The 23691-nt window shown below is 42.8% G+C and overlaps 1 protein-coding gene across 1 annotated transcript in view; it reads left to right on the plus strand.

Annotated features, from left to right (window-relative positions):
• Window positions 1-23691, plus strand: part of LOC117517621 (transcriptional regulator ATRX-like) — a 99449-nt gene that overhangs the window by 17454 nt on the left and 58304 nt on the right. Inside the window, exons 4-6 of the mRNA XM_034178716.1 lie at window positions 2302-2330; window positions 10317-10438; window positions 10530-10643. Of these exons, the coding sequence (XP_034034607.1) occupies window positions 2302-2330; window positions 10317-10438; window positions 10530-10643 (265 nt within the window). The remainder of the gene's footprint in view (window positions 1-2301; window positions 2331-10316; window positions 10439-10529; window positions 10644-23691) is intronic.

Genomic DNA, 23691 nt, shown 5'->3' on the forward strand with positions numbered 1-23691 from the left:
CACGAAATAGCTGGGGCATAAATCAGTACATTAGTCTGAAATTGATATGGATTGATCAGAAGTTGCAATATTTGTTTATTTGATAACTATTTACAGAACAGCCTCAAAATTGAGATTCAAATCAATGTTTTTGATCACAAAAGCAAGAGAACTATTTGCAGAACAAGGTTTTATGAACTCAGAACTTGAATAGTCTGGTGTATGAATGAATATTTACAGAACAGCCTCAGAATTGACATTCAGTGTAGTAGGAAATTATGAACAAGAGTTGTCATACTCAACACATCTTTCTTTTAATAATTTTATTTTATGATCAAGGTGTGATTTCCCCCCCCCCACACCAATTATTTATTTTTACTACCTAACGTTCTTGGCATTTTTTTTCTCACACAAAGTTAAACAGTATTGATTAAGGTGTGTCTGTGTGTGTGTGTCTGTGTAAGAGGGATAGAGAGAGGTTGTTCAACCGACCAATTTATTTTTTATGAACTGCAGTGAGAAAGTTTCAGATACTGCATGCAGGCATATTCAATAAAAATATTAATATAGGCTAGTTTGTGCATTCAGCTATATCTGTGTACGTGTGTAAGTGATATGTAAGACTGTTTATTTTTTTAAATGATCTGTGTGAACTTGGCGATTCATGCAAACATCTAGTGATGGCAAACAGAAATAATATGTCAGCCTTGTTCACTGTATTCTTGTCAAAAGCACCGTGTTCAGTAGGAACAAAGTTTTCGAACTGACTTTATATCACCCAACTAAACGAAGAGCAAGCAAGCAGTTAAAAAAATGAATAAATAAAAAAACAGACCGGAGTGGAGGCAGTGACCGACACGACACGAGCCATTTTCAGCTCTGTCTTGTCAAATGCACTGCGTACGATATGAAACAAGTTCACCAAGTAACTTTAAATATCATACAAACCGAAAAAGAGGCGACCTGAAGAAAACGTAAGGAGTACTGAGAGAGCAACGTGAGGTAGAATCAAGCCAAACACAGAGAGAAATCTTTTCTGTGTTTGTGCGAGAGGCTGCAGAGAGACGTGTCTGTGTAGGGAGGGGTGGGTGCTGTGTGTGACTGGCCAATCACAGAGCGTGAAGACAGTCAGTTAGCAAATGAGGACTTTCCTTCAGCATGAGCACGGATATTGACGAGTTTTACTCGTATCATGCTCATACTCGTCAAAAATGCTTTATCGTAATTTATCAGTTAGCAAATGAGGACTTTCCTTCAGCATGAGCACGGATATTGACGAGTTTTACTCGTATCATGCTCATACTCGTCAAAAATGCTTTATCGTAATTTATTTGTTTAGATTTGTGGGCAACCAAGCAGATTTTCTTTTTTCTTTTTTTTTTTTTCCCCTCCCCAGACTGTTTTCCTGGTCTCTTCTGCCTATAAAGTAACAGGAAATGACTTTCATTGGTATTTAATAAAAAGGCAGTGTTACAGCTTCTCTTCCATTTAAATAGTAATAAATAAAAAAAATCCTTTGGTGACCCCCCCCCCCCCCCCCTCGCACCCAAGTGCCACTATGCTCTAAATTTCTGGGGAAAGCCTGGGATATACAGACTTTATGTATCCACCACAGCTCCTGCAGGTGAATCATTTGAACACATCATTCAGGCAGTGCCTCCTCCTTTTTGGCCACCCACTCACTTCCATATAGCCCCATTCTCGCATGCATGACTTTGACTATGACACCTCCACGACTGTCACATTTTGGTGGGTCCTGGGAATAGTCTTGGTGAGAGTTGGACACTATGGATAAGTTCTTATGGTACAAGATGCACCCCCAAGATGCACAGAGCTCATGGAACAAGCCCTCTTGGCTGTCCTGCAGTTGTGCTTTCGCTTGCCACCATCCTGAATCCAGTCTTGGCCATTTTTGGATATGTGTCAAGTTGGAGTTACATTTTTATCACAATTTCAGCAAGACTACATGACTTTACCACAATAGAATTAATGGTGTCTTATGCAATGTTGCTAAATTCTAGACAGTCTTGATGGAGCATGTATTTGGTGGTCTGCTTCTGCTGCCTCACTCATTACTTATTACAAGAGTGAGGCAGCAGAAGCTACCCCAGTAATACTACCCCTGACCCCACCGCACAAAGAGGAGCGCAAGTATGTTTGTGATTTAAACAACGTAGGCATGACAATGACAAGTGTGATGATTGGAATGTAGCAATGACATCATATTTGATGCAGCTTTGTAAGATCTGTAAAGTGTTTATGAAATTAAAATTCTAACCACTGCTACCACTAAAGACTAAATTCTAACATCTTTCTTTGCAGGCAGGTATGCAGGCTAAATACTCCAGGAGGTGAGTTGACATTAATGACTTGCACGTAAAATATCAGAGACCCCATGTAGTTTTTTTTTTGTTTTTTTTTCCCCCCCCGGAAATCCATTTTTTTGACTTCTGGGTTCTAATATGTTCAGTTATTTTTGTTTTCCTGGCCTGTGTTGGATTTAGCCTGATTTCATGATGTTTGTTTTTGTAAAATTATTTGGAAATGTCTCATGATATCATGATCCAAGACTGAAGGAAAAATGTACCGTACTGCCGCTCATCCATACAGCAGCAAACGAAAGACGGCGTTACAGATTTTACCGTCAACTTCGCATCATGTTTAAACTACAAAGAAACAGATGGAAATGATGTTCTGCTGCAGGGAGATAATTTAAAGTTCACCAAAATGCCGACCGACGTTTTTTTATGTTAATCAGCGTTTATACGGAAAAACTTACACTCCCGGTAAGTCTTTGATCTTATCGGGCAGCGCAGTCTTATTTGAACTCCTTCGTGATATCGCTGGATGTGACCACTTCCGGTGTAACAGTGTATCTTCCCTCCTGGATATCTTAAAGTGCTTTATAAATAAAGATGGTATGGTACTGTGTGTTCTATACATGTATTGTGGATATTTATGCAAAACTAAATTGGAGTATTTTCCCATCACATCACACATTTCATGTTGTCAGTCAGGTCCATATATTTGTAGAGTATAATTGGAAGGGGGATTTAAACACATTTCAGAATAGGAAATATTACTATTGTAGCTATAGCTACAATACAATGTCAAATTTATTTATATAGCACATTTAATACAGAAAAACTGCCCAAAGTGTTGCACACACCCAAAAAATAATAATAGTAATAATGAAAAACACAACAGGAACAAAATGGCTAAAATGATAATCATAACCAGATCAGGAATCGGCTAGCTTGAGTCGAAAGCCAGAGCAAACAAATGAGTTTTTAACCTAGACTTGAAGATGTTTAAAGACATCAAAAGCTATAGATACATACACAAAGAATGCCAATATGGTTCACCATCAATCAAACTGCATCTGGGACCATAAAACATCCATGAAATATAGAGTTTAAAGGTTGCTCTATCCTTATTGGGCCTTATCAAGATTTGGTTTAATCATTGCTGACCTGTAGGAATGTTGCCATTCGGGGGTGTGTGGGGGTGGGTGTGTGTGTGTGTGTGGGGGGGGGGGATTTCCAAGGTGAGGGGGAAGATATCCGGGGGGGTATACTGTTACACTGGGGACAGCCTGCCGTTGCACAACATGAACACAGCATCACTTCACACGGAAAAGTAGTATACTGTTTTGTTTTCAGCTGCAAGGGAAGATGAGGCAAATAGGAAAGGTCGTGTCGGTAAGTTTTAGCCTACACACCTTGACAGAGTAGCTGCGGTCTCTCGCCTGTACAGCATCCTCGGCATGTTTCCGCTCTCTACCGCATCGTCACTTTTTCTTTGCATTTTCACTTTGTCGTGTAATTTGCCCAAAAACTCAAACTGCCATGTTTCTGATGGGAACATACGAGGGCTGTCCCTGGATGTCTTTGAAATGAAATTGCCGTGCACCCTGCAAAAACTTCTAGAATATGATGGGAGAGGAAGGAGTGAAACCAGAAAAGTGACATATCACAGCCCTTTGCAGTGTCTGTCATTTAGCAGGTGCGTAAGTTCACAGCCCGGCAGAGGGCTCTGATCTAAAGCTCTTTGATTCATCACACCCAGGGATATGTGTGAACCTTAACACCATATTGCAGTGCAAGCACCAAGCAGCATTTTGTTAATAAACACTGACCCTGAATTACACCCTCCTCGTTTAGGCACTGGGTCTGAGCACGGTTTGAAAAAATAAACGGCTGGTCTTTTAATCAAGGAAATACAGTACCCGCTTTCCTTAAATCAGCATGTGTCAGTGCTGAAACTCATTTTGTACCTCTGTTATTGGCCACATCCAGACTGCTCTGTCCAGTACATGCAAGGGGTTCTTAACCCCTTAACGCCCATCGTCGCATATGTGCTACAATCTCTGACTCAAATATGCAACTTACCAAATTGACCTGTATGCCTGTTGTCACAAATTTGCAACATACCATCATTATTATTATAACATTTTAACATAAAGTCATTACCAGAATACCCAATATTACTATCTAGATTTTGTGCAAAAGTGAAATTAATAATCTCAACATTATTTACCATCTACTTAAAGGCAAAAACACACACAAAACATTTTTTTTTATATACAGCTATATAAATTCGGGCGTTAAGGGGTTAATGGAAGTACTTTGCAATTGGGCAGGATGTTTTCTCCAGTGTGAGCGAAAATCCATTATATACGGTGTTTATTAAATGGAAAACCATACAAAAGCATTGAAACTTTTGCTTTTGTATGGTGAGTGCGAATATCCAGTTTATATGATGTGGTTTAGGCAAGTTTTACTGTATTCATGTGGAGCAAAATATGATAAACATTTAACATGCTCGTAGAAGTCAAATACTGATGTGAAAAATGTTTGAGTTAGTGCAGCAGATAACAGAATATTTACAGAGGAATCCTTCAAATCTGGAAAGAAGCACCATAGTTGGCACAAATACTCCTTAGACATTACTCTTTTGAAAAAACTGAGTAGCCACTTGAATTTTCAGTAGGCGGCCAGGCAATTGAAGAATTACACAGGGGTCAAAATTTAAAAATGTTTCAATCATATTGAAAGCTATACCACATTATTTGTCTGATCACAACAATATCAAAAAGGTATAGTTTGGACTATCTATGACTGAATGTTATGGAGTTATGGGGTAAAAACAGCAAGAATGGTAACAAAGGTCAGCATTAGTGTGTACAGGGGTCAGATGTTAAAGTTGCTCTAAATATTGTAAAATGTGATGCAAATTATTGGTTGAGTTAATAGGGTTTTAAAAAGGAATAGTTTGCACTATGTGGCATGCTTAGTTATCATGTTACAGGGTAACATATGTCACATGTCATAGAATCCAATGGACGTCGACATTGCTAACACAGTCAAAACCTTTTCATTTATTAATCCTATTAGTTCAACCAATAATTTGCACCACTTTTTACCAAAATTGGAGCAACTTTAACTTCTAACCCCTGTACAAACTGAAATTAACCTTTGTCACCATTCTTGTTGTTTTGCCCCTTAACTCCATAACATTCAGTCATAGATAGTCCAAACTATACCTTTTTGGTATCATTGTGATCAGACAAATAATGTGGTATAGCTTTCAATATGATTGGAGCATTTTTAAATTTTGACCCCTGTGTAATTCTTCAATTGACCCCTACCTGGCCGCCTACTGAAAATTCAAGTGGCTACTCAGTTTTTTCAAAAGAGTAATGTCTAAGGAGTATTTGTGCCAACTTTGGTGCTTCTTTACAGAAATGAACAGTTGTTACAGTTATCTGCTCCACTAAGTGGTTTCGCGTTACACATAAATTGGCAGTATCCCAGAAATGCGGAAGTCAGCACTGGTTTAAAAAAATCTGTTACTGCATTTCCCATTTATATAAGTAAATAAGAATCAAATTTAAACCCAAATCAGTGTTCCTGATAACTAAAAGTGATATTGGTTACTTAATGAACATCAGGTGCAGCGGAAGGTTCCCGGTTAAAATCCCACTTCTGCTACATTTCTCCATATAATATGGAGTTTCATCAGGAAGGGAATCTGTTGTAAAACTTGTGCCAAATCACCCCAGATCCTCTTTGGTTCTGCTGTGGTGATCCTAAGTGAAAACAAGGGAGCAGCCAAAGGGACTTACTAGGTGCAGCTTTACTTGTATCAAAGTTTATTTTAAGACACTATTAGTTGTTGTAAAAGCACAAATTGCTGAAGTCAAATGTTTAGATAAATGTAGAGATTGAACAGTAACAGTCAAATTTGAATATGTCTTTACAAAAGGCAGTCTGTTTGCAAGGCAGCGCCCTGGTGGCAAAATTGGGAACTGCAATTATAAACAAACCAGTCAATGATGAGCTGTACCGAATTCAATTTATTTTATTTATATAGCGACAAATGACAAAGTTGCCTCAAGGTGCTTCACACAAGTAAGGTCTAACCTTACCAACCCCTAGAGCAAGCACACAGATGACAGTGGTAAGGGAAAAACTCCCTCTGATTTAAGGAAGATACCTCAAACAGACCAGACTCAAAGGGGTGACCCTCTGCTTGGGCCATGCTACCGACACAATTGACAACACGAATATACGGTTAAATTTTGGTAGTCCATGCTGGTGCACAGGACGGGAGGCTTGCAGAAGAAGACATCCACTCCCATCTCTGGAAGGAGCCGCACCTCAAATGGAGAGAAAAAAACAGAATCAGGCGGCAGAAAGACAACAAATACAGTGTAATGCTGAGGTGATTGCCGGTCACTAGCCCTAAGCTTCACTAAAAGCTCCAGTTTATAAATATGAGTCCACAGATTTCTAAAGTTGTGGGTACAGATCGACTAGTTTGTTTACAACTGTAGTTCCCAATTTTGCCTCTAGGGCGTTTTCTTGCAAATAGCCGATAGAAAATTATCATCAAGGCTTCCTTGCAAAGGCTCATTAAAAGTCTGCTAACGAGTCTTTCATTGGATTCAGGTGTGTTGGAGCAGGGAGACAACTAAGAGTGTTAGGAATGTGGCTCTCGAGGACCGAACTTGGCCACCCCTGCTTTATGGAATAGTAATAACAGTGTTCTAATCCATGTGACAGACTGTGTATTATAGTTCTGTCATCTTGCCAATATGGGAAAATATGCTTTTTATTACTAAAATGAGCAAGAAAATGGGACTGAAAAATAGCTCTTATTTTGCTTATTAATTCCACCAAAGTCCATGTACTATAAAAAAAAGTTCAGGCCTGCGGCCCAACAAACTTTGGATAATGCTATTGAGGCTAGTAAATCTCAGCAACAGTTTGTTGACCTACATCGGACTTCCAGGCCTCAGCCTGTCAGACATTCACATTCACATTTCACTCTACATCCAGGCTCCCTCCTACTTCCAGAGCTGAACATGCCTCGCTGTTGAGGGCCGGCTCGTCCAGCGGCCTGCCTTTCGAGAGCCTACAGGCAGACCCCCGAGAACTGAATGGTTTCACAGAGCTTCCAGTAATCGCACCCAGAGGTCCTCGGGGACGTGAGGCAGAGGTGGTCAGGTCTGACTGCCAGTGTTTGGCCCCCAGCCATTTTTCACTAACTCATCTCGGGTACTGGGAGGCCCAAGTTCAAGATCCGTGGGTGATAGTAGAGAAGCTTGAATCTTCGACTGGACTGGGTTGCTTGACACAAGGACGTTTCGCTTCAAATCGCAGAAGCTTCCTCAGCTAAAATTCTTGCTCTGGTAGTCTGACTTTTGTCTCACCCTTGTAGAGAAGAACAAACAGAAGCCAAAAAAGCTGGAGTTTTAAACCTAACCTGACTGGCGCTTCTCCTGAAGTGAATGACTCATTACCATGAACAAAAAACTGAAACTGCTTTGACCTGAGTACCCCATTGTAAACAGGGGACAAAGCGTGTCTCAGGCCCCCCCCCCAGGTTGTAAACGGGACAAAGCATCAACCAACCCAGTCCAGTCGAAGATTCAAGCTTCTCTACTATGGAAACCACCTGGACAACTGAGAGCCTTCACAGAAACATCCATGGGCGATTTCAACCTTGTTCGAGTGTTACAGTATTCAGCTCAAATGTCGTCCTCCAAAGTTCAGTGGGGTGAGGATGATGGTTGTTTCTGACCCAGTGAAGTCTGCTGCCCTACAACAGGAGGTTTTGGAACTCCTGGAGAAGGGAGCCATAGAGCCAGATCACAGTTCAGAGGGTTCTATTCAGTCTACTTCCTTGTTCCAAAGAAGGATGGCGGCTTTGTCCTATCCTCGATCTACGACATCTGAATCGTTATCTCAAGGTGCTGCAGTTTCACATGCTCCGCACAGTAGACGTCCTTCAAGCTATCGCACCAGGAGACTGGTTCACAAGCGTTGACTTAAAGGATGCCTATTTCCATGTGCCAGTGGGACCTCGTCACAGGCAGTTTCTCTGCTTTGCTTTCGAGGGACAGGCATACCAGTTCAGGGTGCTTCCTTTTGGCCTCTCTCTCACCCCTCATACATTTACCAGATGTATGGCTGCAGCACTAGTCCCACTGCAAGCTCTTGGATTAAGAATCCCACCCTACTTAGACGATTGGCTTGCGCTGACTCAGGAGCAGGCGCACAACGATACAGCTCTTCCACTGAACCATGTCTCTCAGTTAGGACTCACAGTGAATTTTGCGAAGAGTTCTCTTGTTCACAGTCAACAAACAACCTTCATTGGCATTACCATCAACTCCCTAACTATGACTGCATTGTCATACCTGCAGAGAGTGGGCAATGTAATTCATCTCATCTTACACATTCAACAGACTGTGACACTGTCTTTTGGTTTGCTGCTCCATTTGATGGGCAAACTGACTGCAATGTCACTAGTGGTACCTTTGGGACTTCTGTTCTTGTGTTCCCTACTGATTTGGATCAACAACCTAGGCCTCAATTCAAAGATGCATCAGCACAGGCTTGTACGACTTTCCAACCAGTGCATTCTGCACCTCAGATCCTGGGGGAAAATAGACTTCATCTGCAAGGGTGTCCCTCTCGGCTCCATCCCGATTGTTAACTGCGTGGAGAGTGGCAGGAAAAACCGAAGACGCTTTCTCGCCAGGTGTGACACAAGACGTGATGTAAATAAGAAAACAAAAATGCAGCGGTCAGGTATTTTGGTTTTGAGCGACGAAAATAAAGAATTTGACCGTTTTAAGCCAAAAAAAAATGCCACTTGTCCGGTCGGACAACGATTAAAGCATATTGCTTGTCTGATCGCATTTTATGCTTGTCCCAGACAATCGGACAAGCGTTAATGTTGATGCCTGCATTTTGTATAATGTATAACAAGGCAACCATTCTCTTATTAAAATTATGTGAGAACTGCAAGAACCCATCTGGTTAGAGTTGCATGCTGTATGATCCACAGTTAAAATGTTTTTTTTTCTTATTACCTTTTGACGTTTTTATTTATTGCAGTCAAATGTAATTACAAGCCAGATATTTTGCAAATTCACTGCAGAAAATGGTTCTGGGGGGCATTAGCATGGCTAAAACCCTTCAGCCCTGGCCATTTTAAGCATTTTTCTTTATTTGTCTCTCACATGTCTGATTGTAATCACGCCCACTTTTCCTGTTACTTTAAACATCATCTTTTCACAACCACTGAATCAATGAAGGTGAAACTTGGTGTGCATGCTCCTTCCCATGAGGACACCAAAGTTTGTTTATGGCATTGCAATCAAATTTCAAACATGGCTGCCATGACAGCTATATTGAAAATGCCACCTAGAGGCATTGGTCAACAGTTTTAAAGATATTGAGCTGAAATTTGGCACAAGGGTAGCTCTGAAGGGTTTTTAAGATTTTTATTTCTTATTTTAACCTCAATACAATCTTTGGAGTTTGGCCATGACTACTTTTCTAGCTGAAATGTCTTGTAAGCTAGAGTGCCTCTGGCACTGTTTTAATCTTTATTTCACGTTGATCAGCACGATGTCTGTCTCTGAGCTGTCTTCTTTGTTGCAGTCCAAATACCTCTGCTCTGACACTGAACAAGTGTTTTAAAGACGGTTTATGCTAAAGCAACAATGCAGTCCAGCAAAGAAGCAAAGTTAAGCTCAAATGTCACAAAGTTGCTGGGTGGATCTTTCTGCTCCATCACTGACTGTAGTGGTATCAATATTTTCTTTGTTGAGCACCAGCAAAAATGGAGCATTTTTAGCTGACAAAGCATATACATCCTTAAGAAAAAACACCAAAGCTGAGCTAAATCTGGTGGAATCACTAAATAAAACCTTTCCGCAGCCTGCTTGTTCCCAGTCACAGTAATTACTAGTCAGTAGAAAAGCTTTCCAATCTCTTGAACTTCACACATTTGTTCCCTGATGTCACTTTGTATTTCAGAAAGCCTTCAGTTGTTGTTAAGCATTCTGGACTAGATGAATCTGGTGACTCGAATGGAGGTGAAGACTTGGATCTACCAATTAATTCAAATGGTCATCTCGATATTACTAGATTACCAAAAGGTAAGTCTTACGAGTACATGCTACATGCATTAAGAATACTATTACTGTTAAATATCTTTACTTACTAACTCTGCTTTTTCTATTTATCCAGGCACTGTATTAGTCAGGCCAGAACCAGTTGATAATGTCAGAGGTGACTTCAGGGGACCAGAATTCCAGAGCCGAAAGTCCAATGTTCTGAGAAAAGACTTTTCAAGGAGACGAGGTTGGTAAAATCCCAAAGACTATAATAATTTTTGATATTTAATTAGCACTATTTAATTAATCACTAAAACTATTCATGATCACTGATCATTGGTCAAACTAGCAACAAAGGAAGGCTCACATTTGGCAGGCACAAGAATCTCCCGCCAATTGGCGGTTTCCTGAATTTTGGGGTTCATTTTGGCACCTGTCAAAATAATTTAAAATCCGGTGAGAGCAAAATTGAGGTGGAATGTGATGCATATGTGACAGTCCTCACATTAACCACCAGGTGTTACTGTTACTTTAACCAGTGTGGTGTGCACAAGAGGCTTGACTTCTGTGACTGTGATATATTGCGGTCTCATGCAGAAGATCACTCAGACTAGGGGAGCACTGCGACTGACACCTGTGTAGTGCCAAAGTAGCTATCCCTGCCAGGAATTGTATCCCCTGAGGCGGGAGCGTGCACTCACACAGTGCAGGGCTTACAAACGTTGTGCAGCTCTTAAAAACGATTTCCCCCTACTTCCAGACAAAAATAACATCATGTTGGTTGTTCAGTACATGATTAAAAAATCTGTTTCATAATCTTTTGACAACGTTTAATGCATGTGTGCCTTCGCATTGATTCCACAAGTACTGCACAGGAACGGTGTCCAATAATGCCCCTTTCACTCCGGTGCAAACGTAGAATTGCGTATTGTGGCGTACGTCTATGCCTAGTTAAGCAGCTCTATGCACAGTTTAAACAGTTCTACAGCAAGTTTTTGCTCCCTGCCAGCAGTATGCTGAGGGCTACATTTGGTTTTCTTCTTCTTCTTTGTCTTTCGGCTGTTCCCGTCAGGGGTCGCCTCAGCAGATCAATCGTTTCCATCTCACCCTGTCCTCTGTATCTTCCTCTGTCACACCAACCACCTGCATGTCCTCTCTCAGCACATCCATGAACCTCCTCTTTGGTCTCCCTCTTCTCCTCCTGCCTGGTGGCTCCATCCTCAGCATCCTTCTCCCTATATACCCTGGGTCCCTCCTCTGCACATGTCCAAACCATCTCAATCTCGCCTCTCTGACTTGTCTCCAAACCGTCCCACCTGAGCTGTCCCTCTGATATGTTCATTCCTAATCTTGTCCATTCTTGTCACTCCCAAAGAGAATCTCAACATCTTCAGCTCTGCCACCTCCAGCTCTGCCTCCTGTCTTTTTGTTAGTGCCACTGTCTCTAAACCATACAACATAGCTGGTCTCACTACTGTTTTGTAAACTTTCCCCTTCACTCTTGCTGATATTCTTTGGTCACAAATCACTCCTGCCACCTTTCTCCACCCACTCCACCCTGCCTGCACTCTCTTCTTCACCTCTCTACCACACTCTCCATTACTTTGAACAGTTGACCCCAAATATTTAAACTCATCTACTTTCACCACTTCTACTCCTTGTAACTGCACTATTCCACTGGGCTCCCTCTCATTCACACACATGTACTCAGTCTTGCTTGTACTGACTTTCATTCCCCTTCTCTCCAAAGCATAGCTCCACTTCTCCAGACTAGACTCAGCTTGCTCTCTACTCTCACTACAGATCACAATGTCATCTGCAAACATCATAGTCCATGGGGACTCCTGTCTGATCTCATCTGTCAACCTGTCCATCACCACAGCAAACACGAAAGGACTCAGAGCTGATCCTTGGTGTAATCCCCCCTCCACCTTGAATGAGTCTGTCATTCCGACTGCGCCTCTCACCGCTCTCACACTATTCTTGTACATGTCCTGCACTACCCTAACATACTTCTCTGCCACTCTAGACTTCCTCATACAATACCACAACTCTTCTCTTGGCACCCTATCATAAGCTTTTTCTAAGTCCACAAACACACAATATAACTCTTTCTGTCCTTCTCTGTACTTTTCCAACAGTATTCTCAGAGCAAACATTGCATCTGTAGTGCTCTTTCTCAGCATGAAACCATATTGCTGCTCACAGATCTTCACCTGTTTTCTAAGCCTAGCTTCTACTACTCTTTCCCATAACTTCAGGCTGTGGCTGATCAGCTTTATGCCTCTGTAGTTACTGCAGCTCTGCACATCACCCTTGTTCTTGAAAATAGGAACCAGCACACTTCGTCTCCACTCCTCAGGCATCCTCTCACTTTCCAAGATTTTATTAAACAATCTGGTTAGAAACTCTACTGCCATCTCTCCTAGACATTTCCATGCCTCCATTGGAATGTCATCTGGACCAACTGCCTTTCCACTCTTCATCCTCTTCATAGCAGCCCTCACTTCTTCCTTGCTAATCTCTTTTACTTCCTGATTTACTCTCACCACATCATCTAGCCTTTTCTCTCGCTTATTTTCTTTATTCATCAACTCTTCAAAATATTCCCTCCACCTTCTCAGCACACACTCCTCACTTGTCAGCACATTACCATGTGCATCTTTTACCACCCTAACCTGATGCACATCCTTTCCAGCTCTGTCCCTTTGTCTGGCCAATCGGTACAAGTCCTTTTCTCCTTCCTTACTATTCAACTTCTTGTACAGCTCGCAATATGCCTTTTCCTTTGCTTTTGCCCCTTCTCTTCTCGCCTTACGCCGCATCTCCTTGTACTCCTGTCTACTTTCTTCATCTCTCCAACTATCCCAAAACGTTTTCGCCAACCTCTTTCTCCTTATGCTTTCCTGGACCTCTTCATTCCACCACCAAGTCTCCTTGTCTTCCTTCCACTGTCCAGATGTCATACCCAGTACTGCCCTAGCTGTCTCCCTCACCACATCTGCAGTACTTTTCCAGTTGTCCAAAACTGCTTCCCCTCCAACTAGTGCTTCTCTCACCTGCTCGCTAAATTTCACACAACAGTCTTCCTCCTTCAGCTTCCACCATCTGATCCTTTGTTGAGCTCTCACTGTCGTCTTCTTCTTTACCTCTAAAGTCATCCTACAAACAACCATCCTATGCTGTCTAGTGACACTCTCTCCTGCTACCACCTTACAGTCTGTGATTTCTTTTAGCTTGCATCTCCTATAAAGAATGTAGTCCACCTGTGTGCACCTTCCTCCACTCTTATACGTTACCCTGTGCTCCTCCCTTTTCTTAAAGTAGGTATTCACCACAGCCATTTCCATCCTTTTTGCAAAATCAACTACCATCTGTCCTTCCCCATTGCTATCCTTGATACCATATCTACCCATTACTTCCTCATCACCTCTGTTCCTTTCACCAACATGCCCATTGAAGTCTGCTCCAATCACCACTCTTTCATGCTTGGGCACACTCTCCACCACCTCATCTAACACACTCCAGAAATCTTCTTTCTCCATCTCACAACCTACCTGTGGGGCATATGCACTGATGATATTCATCATCACCCCTTCAATTTCCAACTTCACACTCATCACCCTGTCAGACACTCGCTTAACCTCCAACACACTTTTAACATACTCTTCCTTTAAAATGGCCCCAACACCATTTCTCTTCCTGTCCTCACCATGGTACAACAACTTGTACCCACCGCCGATGCTCCTGCTCTTACTTCCCTTCCACTTGGTCTCTTGCACACACAATATGTCTACCTTTCTCCTCTCCATCATATCAGCCAGCTCTCTCTCTTTACCAGTCATACTACCAACATTCAAAGTCCCCACTCTCATTTCCACCCTTCTAGTTTTCTTCTTCTCCCGCTGTTCGTGGCAACGTTTTCCTCCTCTTCTTCGTTGTCTTCGCCCAGCAGTAGCCCAATTTCCACCGGCACCCTGTTGGGCAATAGCACCGGTGGCGGACGTTGTTATCCCGGGCCGCGACCGATCCGGTATGGGAATTCAATTCTGAGTAAGCATAGTTGGGTTGGCTTGTTTTACGCCCGATGCCCTTCCTGACGCAACCCTCCTCATTTATCCGGGCTTGGGACCGGCACTCAGAATGTCCTGGCTGCACACCCCATGTGGCTGAGTTGAGGGCTACATTTGGTAAACGCAAAAAAAAAAAAAAAACAGGTTTAATTTTTTGCGTTCACCAAATAGGGCTACATTTGGTGAACGCAAAAAATTAAACCTGTTTATTTTTTCTGCATAGTGTGTTGGATGCAGAAAGCACAGTTTTTAAGCAAGTGTGCACAACACGGCATGCAAGTCTGCAACACGGTGCTACTATACACTTACAAAAACTGAGTGCATCCACAGTGAATCAGCTGGAGAACAGGTGGAACATACATGTGTGGCTGATCACGCAGCCTGCAGCGCCTCTGTGTGCTGAGAACAGGTGATTTAACTGGTGGACACGTGTGTGCTCAGAACAGGTAATCGAACCTCAACTCATAAATTCAGAAATCCAGAAACAGAATCAGCAGGTCTGTGAGTGTTGGGGGGGGGAGACACAGCTCTCGCTCTCTCTCTCGAATGCTGACAAGAAACGGGATGTTTAAGTATGCTTCTGAGTTTAAATGGTAAATTTTCTACTTTTTTGGCGGGGGGGACAGACACAACAGACTCGGAACTTTACGATCTGTTTCATGCGGACAGATTGTTTCATTCATACTCGGATTAAATATTACCTGTTCCCTTCAGTCCAATCCATCATCACAGTCTGACAGACACATATTCACATAAAACTCGTGATTTTGGAAAACGACCTTTGAAAATATGTTTAATTCCTTGTTGTAGCTGGAAACGTAGCGTTTCAAAACAAGTCCCTCTATGGTTTTTCTGCTCCGGGTGCATTTTCTCAGAGGATGCCGATGTCTTGCTCTGATCACATCTAGTCAGACAGAAATGCTGTGATGATTTAATCTTTTAAAGTTTAAAGTTGACCGTGATCAGGTCTGATCAAACCTGAATAAGCGATGTGATTCTTTAAAAGCGCCGTCGCTGTCGGTGCGATCATCAGACGACCTGATTGATCAGATCCTGAAATGCTATGATGACTTTTAAAGTGCAGTCGCTGTCGGTGTGATCAGACACCTGATTGTGGTCAACTGGAGCTTTAAAAGTTTAAGTCATGACAGTGCTTCAATATTCAGGTCATCACAGACCTGATCAGATCAGTGGACCTGATTGGAGCAGCCAGCGCTTGAAAAGTTTAAAGAGTCACAGCACTTCATTCACGGCAGCGTTTACCACAGCCAGACTCATCAGCATTCTGTACATAATGGAAATGATCCATCAAGACAAAAAAAAAGTTTCTGACCTGCACCACACCATGCAGTACTGACCCGAACCACTCGGTGGAAATGGGGCTGTCAGCATCTGCTGGTCGTCGAGGTGTGACAGCTGCATTAATTTATGCCAGCATTTTTAATAAATGGTTTGACAGAACAACCATACGTAGTAGTAATTGGGTATGAGTAGGCTTGGGTATCGAGAACCGGTTCTTTTCGAGTATCGTTAAGAAATTATTCGATCCACGATATCAATAGCCTTTTTGCTTAACGATTCCCTTATCAGTCTTTCAGAGCAGCTGTTGTTTTTGAGGGTGTTTGTCGGGAAAATCATCATTCCTCTACGTTGATTACAGACCCTGCAGCGGCTCTGTAATCACCCGTTTCTGCAGTGCGACTCCACTTTAAAGCGTGAACCATTGAAGCAATGCTTCGATCCACTAGCTCATTGGTTCTTTGATTCGCTGCTCTTCAGAAACGGCAAGTCCGCTTCTTAACCCCTCTCAAAGCCATTACAATATTGTGAGTCACTTTTGTGTGTATTAAAGTCACTAACTGGGACTCTTTTTTTGTTGCAGTCAAGAAAAGAGAATCATCCTCCGTTCCCTTGGCACAGCTCTAAACGCTGCGTGGCTCTCTGCCGAGACAGAGTCCGGTCAGAATTAATAACTTCAAAACGAATTGCCACTTTAAATAAGATGACACCTCTTAACAAACATTGCAATACAGACGATAAACTACGGAGCCCTGGACGTGTCATTGCAAAATGTTTTGCATGTAGAGAGAATGTGCGCACGTTTCATGATATTGTGCGCTAAGCATTGTTTGAGTAAAACAAGGGCACGATCTACTTAAATGTGGCCACAATTTATAAAACATGCACTCAGTATTGTCTTGACACATAAATGTTGGCTATTAGCCAACAAACCAGGAGACAGCGTAATACATTTCCCCATTACAAATGGATCTGGTCAGGGTATTTCATGGTTTGGGCGCACAAGGACATAGAGAGATTCCAGCTACCCAGCATGCTATCATCTGGAGTTTAAGCACATTAAAAAGGATGCTGAGGGTGAAGCGTCTCCCCGTAGTGAGGATGACAGTTTAGGTCATATTATACAGTTAATTTTGAACGAAAGGAAAACGTGCGCACGTTTTATTAATTCGAGGGCTTGTTTTATTAATTCGTGGGCTCAATTAAAGGAAAACGTGCGCACAATTTATCACGGCCAGAAAAAAAATGTCACTTTAAGTGACCTCTCCCGGGTTCCATAAGAAACTACAATCGACTAAAATGTTTTTTTTCCTCCCAAAATGAGACATCCTGCATTCTTTATAAATTGCATCCTGACGTGCAGCACGGCAGCTGCAAGAGCTCAGCTCAGATGTATGGAAAGACATTCATGCCAATAATGTCTGAAAGGAAATGGTTTTGACAAAAACTACAGATTTTGTTAATTTATGTCCAGAGATCAAGGATCCACAATGTAGAGTTTATTATGTCCAAAGTTTATGGATCCAGTAACCAATTTCATATTTATTTACTTTTAGACTTAATAAAATGTTGTTCAATTTCAGTTCAATTTAATCGGCTTATAAAGCGCCAAATCACAACAAAAGCCGTCTCAAGGCACCTCACATAGAACAGTTCAACATAAAAAATTTAAAAAATTCAAATGCATAATTAAAAACAGAAGTAAAAGAATAAAACAGATAAAAAAATAAAAAACATTTATAAGAAAGAGAATAAAAATAGTCTTCAAGTCTTGACTTAAAAATGTCCATGGACTCCAACTGCCTCATGGTCGCAGGAAGACCGTTCCACAGAGCGGGTGCACGATAACAAAAAGCTCTTTGACCCGCTGACATAGAAAACCTGTAAAGCCTACTTTTAATACACACACAAAAAAATCACAAGAGGAATCGATAAGGGAATCGATAAGGAATTGGATCGATAAGCGGAATCGATAATGGCATCGATATCTTATCGATACCCATCCATAGGTATGAGCCAAGGTATCTATAAAGACAAAAACCCTGATGGCATGATGTGATACAACTTATGAAGATAGTGGACACATTTTCTGGCAGGCTGAGAAATACTGGCTGCCACAATCTGTGTCCCCTTTGCAGCTGTACTAAATAAATAAAAAAAACTTCCTCAAATTTACTGTAGTAATTGGGTATGACCTAAGGCAGTGCTTCTCAATTATTTTCTGTTACGCACCCCCTAGGAAGAAGAAAACCTTTCACATTCTCCCCACTCTCCGCCGTGACTACAAATACAAAAATTGCTATAAGTACACATCTGCATAACATTGCATCCTTAACATTAAAGAAATATAGATCAACTTATAACAAAGGATAACTTTATTAACATTGTTTTTAGTCTGTAACAGAAAAAAATTTAAAGTACTTTGCTTGAAATAACTTGAAATTACTTAAACTCTAAACATTTTTTGACCGATTGCCATTTGATACTGAAAAATAAAATTAAGTAAAATCAGTAAATGATAATAAATTAAAATTGATCAGAACACTAACTCAGGAGCACAGTATATAAAACACTTTAACTGACAAAACAAAAATGAATAAAGCAATTTGTGTTTTTTTTTTTTTTTTGTTTTATCAAAGGAAGTCCTGAGGAAGTCAGGATTAATGACTACAATGAGCCAGTTTTGCGGTGCACCGCTTTTCAAAGTGGGGCTTGAGGCATGATGCTGCAACTCTCAGCTCCTGCTCAATGTTTAGCTGGGACCTGTACTTGGTCTTAAGTGCATCAACAGCAGAGAAGCCTGTCTCACAAAGATATGACGTTGCAAATGCAAGAAGAATGCCCATAGCCTTCTGCCCTAAGAGTGGGTACTGTCTCTTTACACTCAGCCAGAATTCACTCAGTGTCTGTGATGTGAACCTCAGTCTCAATGGGGAGTCAGACATCATGTCAGTGAACTGGTCCTCCACTGCAGAGCTGCAACCAGTTGGAGCTGGTGCATTGATAGGATCTCTCACCCAGTCATACTGAGACTGAAACTGTTTTCAGGGAAGTTTTATTTAAAGAATCCCATCAATGATGAAATGTGCTGCTTGATATATGGAATCACTGAGGTGGCATCATAGTCATCAGCATCATAGTGTCAACAAATACATGTAAGTTCTCGAATGAATCAGTATTTCCTTCATCCAGTTGCCTGCACCCACGTTGCAAGCTTTCGAGTGAGAGCTGATCTTGTCTATGACCTGAGGAATCTGTAAATTTAGTTAATTTAGCCTTCCAAATATGTTACTCAGACAGTGGTGGGCACAGCTAACCAAAAAGGTAGCTTCGATAACCGCTAATCAGATAACTGGAAAGTTATCTTTTATAATGCTAAACCGATAAACTGCCAAAACGTTTATCGGTAGCTACAGCTAACCGATAATTTCAGTATTGCCTCCGGTACACTCTCAGCTACTAACAAGCCGATTTTGAGTTTAAACATCGCCAATGCTTCTTATACACTCAACAAAAATATAAACGCAACACTTTTGGTTTTGCTCCCATTTTGTATGAGATGAATTCAAAGATCTAAAACTTTTTCCACATACACAATATCACCATTTCCCTCAAATATTGTTCACAAACCAGTCTAAATCTGTGATAGTGAGCACTTCTCCTTTGCTGAGATAATCCATCCCACCTCACAGGTGTGCCATATCAAGATGCTGATTAGACACCATGATTAGTGCACAGGTGTGCCTTAGACTGCCCACAATAAAAGGCCACTCTGAAAGGTGCAGTTTTATCACACAGCACAATGCCACAGATGTCGCAAGATTTGAGGGAGCGTGCAATTGGCATGCTGACAGCAGGAATGTCAACCGCAGCTGTTGCTCGTGTATTAAATGTTCATTTCTCTACCATAAGCCGTCTTCAAAGGCGTTTCAGAGAATTTGGCAGTACATCCAGCCAGCCTCACAACCGCAGACCACGTGTAACCACACCAGCCCAGGACCTCCACATCCAGCATGTTCACCTCCAAGATCGTCTGAGACCAGCCACTCGGACAGCTGCTGAAACAATCGGTTTGCATAACCAAAGAATTTCTGCACAAACTGTCAGAAACCGTCTCAGGGAAGCTCATCTGCATGCTTGTCGTCCTCATCGGGGTCTTGACCTGCTCCAGTTCGTCGTCGTACCGACTTGAGTGGGCAAATGCTCACATTCGCTGGCATTTGGCATGTTGGAGAGGTGTTCTCTTCACGGATGAATCCCGCTTTGCTTTGAACCTTGAATCAGCGAAGCAGTGCTTCAATCTGCTGCTTCGTTGGTTCTTTGTTTTATTTCACTTTATCTTAATTTTTCCCTGCTAAAACCCTAAAGAGCATATGTCTGTAAGTAATATTTACCTTTTTATGTTAAACCGACCTGTTATGGTCTTCTGAAACAGTTGATAGATGTATTTTATAACTTAAAAACGGGATCGATGCTCGCGCATTAGCATGTCTACGGCATTTTCAATGTTAAAGTTAGCATTAAGCTGTTTGCATCTCAGCACGTTTGTGTGCATTTGTTTTCTGTATAATAATTAATGGCTCACGTTTGCTGTCGTAAGAGTCAAATGTATTAAAAATTGTAATTTTTTATTTATTTTATTTATATATTAATAATAATAATAGCAACAACAACAATAATAGTAATAACTAATAGTGCTACAATACAATTTTACAGAAACAGACAAAGAACCTGATAAAACAAAACAGAAAAGATAAAACCAACTAACAATGAACATAAATAAATAAACAAAATTTGACTTGCTCTTTTAAAAGATTTCTAGGGGAGCACCCTCAGACTCCCCCGTAATCAATACTGTGTTTTTACTTCACAGTTTGAAGTGAGTTTTCTTTGTTTCAGAGGGCTTCATACCCATTAAAATTCATCAGAATACACAAAATTTGATTTGCTCTTTTAAAATTTTCTGGGGGAGCACTCCCAGACCCCCATAATCAATAATATGTTTTTACTTCACAGTTTGAAGTGAGTTTTCTTTGTTTCAGGGGGCTTTATACCCATTAAAATTCACCAGAATATACAAAATTTGACTTGCTCTTTTAAAAAATTTCTGGGGGGCACCCCCAGATGCCCCATAATCAATACTGTGTTTCTATTTCATTCCTCCTGACCGCCAGAGGGCGGTGCTTTAGCACCTGGATAACTACATGTGCGCAGCACAGAGGTCGAGAATATATACCAACAAAGTCACACCATTGAATGTGACCTGGGTGACGTCACTGGTTGTCTTTATATATTAGACGCACCCAGCGCTCGCTTCTTTACTACATTCTCGCATTCTTAGAGGTTGAGAACGCATTTAGCTGCGATTGCCGCTCTCGCTTGTAGCCTCGCAACCCACCTTCGGTTGGAGCTACGTGCACTGCATACGTCCTCCAGAGGCTGCGAGACACGGCTTCACCGTTTTTTGTATTCTTTGACGCCTGTCGTGAGTACACCTTCCTAAACGCCGGGTGCGCGCCTTGCTGCTGCCCTGCTGGATAGTTTCCTCTGTGCACATTAGCTGTGTTGTTTCGATGAAAGCTGGCTATTTGTTTAGTTGTGTCGCTAACTACGTGGTAGTGTGTGTATCAGAACCAGTATAGTGTACTGTGTTGGGCTTGCCGTGAGTGTTTTACACTCCTTGAAGTACTTTGTCTGCACTGCTGCCATTTGCTAAGTTTAACAGCTCCGCTAGCAGCTAGTGTTATCGTCGTTGCTCTAAGTAACTTAGCACTTGGGCTGTGAGTTTTTTCGGCTGTGTGCATCGTGTTATTACTGTGGCTGTGAGTGTTTCACGCTCCGGGCCTTGTATTAGCTTTTACACTGTGAGTGTTTCAAGCTCCGTGCCTCATGCCGAGTTTGCGGCTGGAGTGCTTCACGCTCCGTGCCTCGTGTCGAGTCTGCGGCTGTGAGTGCTTCACGCTCCGTGCCTCGTGTCGAGTCTGCGGCTGTGAGTGCTTCACGCTCCGTGCCTCGTGTCGAGTCTGCGGCTGTGAGTGCTTCACGCTCCGTGCCTCGTGCCGAGTCTGCGGCTGTGAGTGCTTCACGCTCCGTGCCTCGTGTCGAGTCTGCGGCTGTGAGTGCTTCACGCTCCGTGCCTCGTGCCGAGTCTGCGGCTGTGAGTGCTTCACGCTCCGTGCCTCGTGCCGAGTCTGCGGCTGTGAGTGCTTCACGCTCCGTGCCTCGTGTCGAGTCTGCGGCTGTGAGTGCTTCACGCTCCGTGCCTCGTGTCGAGTCTGCGGCTGTGAGTGCTTCACGCTCCGTGCCTCGTGTTACTATTTACACTGCGTGTGATTCACGCTTTGTCTTTCCATTTGTAACCATCAGGGCTTGCGTTAGCCATCTGCACGCAGTCCACAATGTTGACAGAGCCTTTGTTGCATGGCTGTAGTACCTGTTTGGCTCCCTTGAGCCCAGATGATGGACATATGTTTTGCCCCTCCTGTCTTGGGATCGGACACCTGAGGGAAGCCCTGACTGGCGATGCCTGCCTTAATTGTGCCAGCATGCCACTGGCAGAGAGATCTGCTAGACTTGCGGCATTGGAAAGTGGAATATCTAGTGCGACTTTGGCCTCCAGCCCCAGGAAGGACCCAAAGCGCCGTAAACACCCACATGCAGGAGCCCCTTCTGCTAAGAAGGTTACTCATGACCATGCTTTGGTTGAAAAGGTCGAAACGTTGACTTCTGAGTTTGCTCTGATTAAGTCCTTGCTTCTGAATCTACAGCCTAAGGATGCAGTGACAGTTCCTGCTGTCCCTAATGAGGCTGATCAGACCAATGTAGTTACTCAGCAGGAGGACGATGTCGTGTCTATTGCTGCAACTGATTCCTTGTACATGACAAGTGATATAAACTGCGTGGAGCATGAGGATGAGAGGAGTCTTTCTCCAAGCCATTCATTAGTGGGCTCTCATACCTCCGAGGCAGAGTCCATGCTGCAAACCGAACCTGGACTATCCTTTGTCAAGCAAGCTGTTCAGTTGGCTTTATCCAGGCTTGGGGGCGACAATCCCCCTGCGGAAACCACCGCTTCAAGTGCCTTTTTCAAAGTCACTCAGAAGCCTGAGTTCAACGTTCCAGTTTCACAACCATATATCGAGGAGCTCCACCGATGTTGGGCGTTCCTCAAATCATTGACCCATCTATCACAGGACTGCAGAGCCCTTAGCTCTATGTGTGATTCAGCGCAATATGGTCTGAACCGTATGCCCGCCGTTGACAGCATTATTGCGAACCTGGTTGTGGCTCCAGCTAATGCTGCTCGGCCGGATGCCCGCTGCCCACGCCCTCAGTGTAGGGTCACTGATGACCTCCTCACCAAAAGCTATGACATAGCTGCTCGCATCGGTCGCCTAGGCAACTCACTGTCCCATTTAGCCCTTGCCCTCTCAAAGTCTTTGAGGGAGGCAGAGGTTGATGATGCTACGCAAAGTCTTAGTGATGCCTCACTCCAAACCTTTGCTTATATGTCCAGAGAGCTTGGCAGACTGATGTCAACCCTTACCATCACTAGACGTCAGGTGTGGCTTGCGCAGTCCCCCCTTTCCGAATCCTGCAGAGGCACACTCCGTTCGCTGCCTGTTCTTCCAGGCCAAGTATTTGGACCTGCGGCCCAACAAACTTAAGAGCGTGCTGTCGAGGCTAGTAAATCTCGGCAACAGTTTGTTGACCTACACTGGTCTTCCAGACCTCAGCCAGTCAGACGTGCTACAGCTTTTCACTCTACATCCAGGCTTCCGCCGACTCCCAGAGCTGCACGTGCTTTTGCAGTTGAGGGCCAGCTCTCCCAGCAGCCTGCCTTTCGTGAGCCTACGGGCAGACCCCCGAGAACTGAACGGTTTCGCAGAGCTTCCAGTAATCGCACCCAGAGGTCCTCAGGGA

The sequence above is a fragment of the Thalassophryne amazonica genome, chromosome 9 (assembly GCF_902500255.1).
Source record: "Thalassophryne amazonica chromosome 9, fThaAma1.1, whole genome shotgun sequence".
NCBI classification, from domain to species: Eukaryota; Metazoa; Chordata; class Actinopteri; order Batrachoidiformes; family Batrachoididae; genus Thalassophryne; species Thalassophryne amazonica.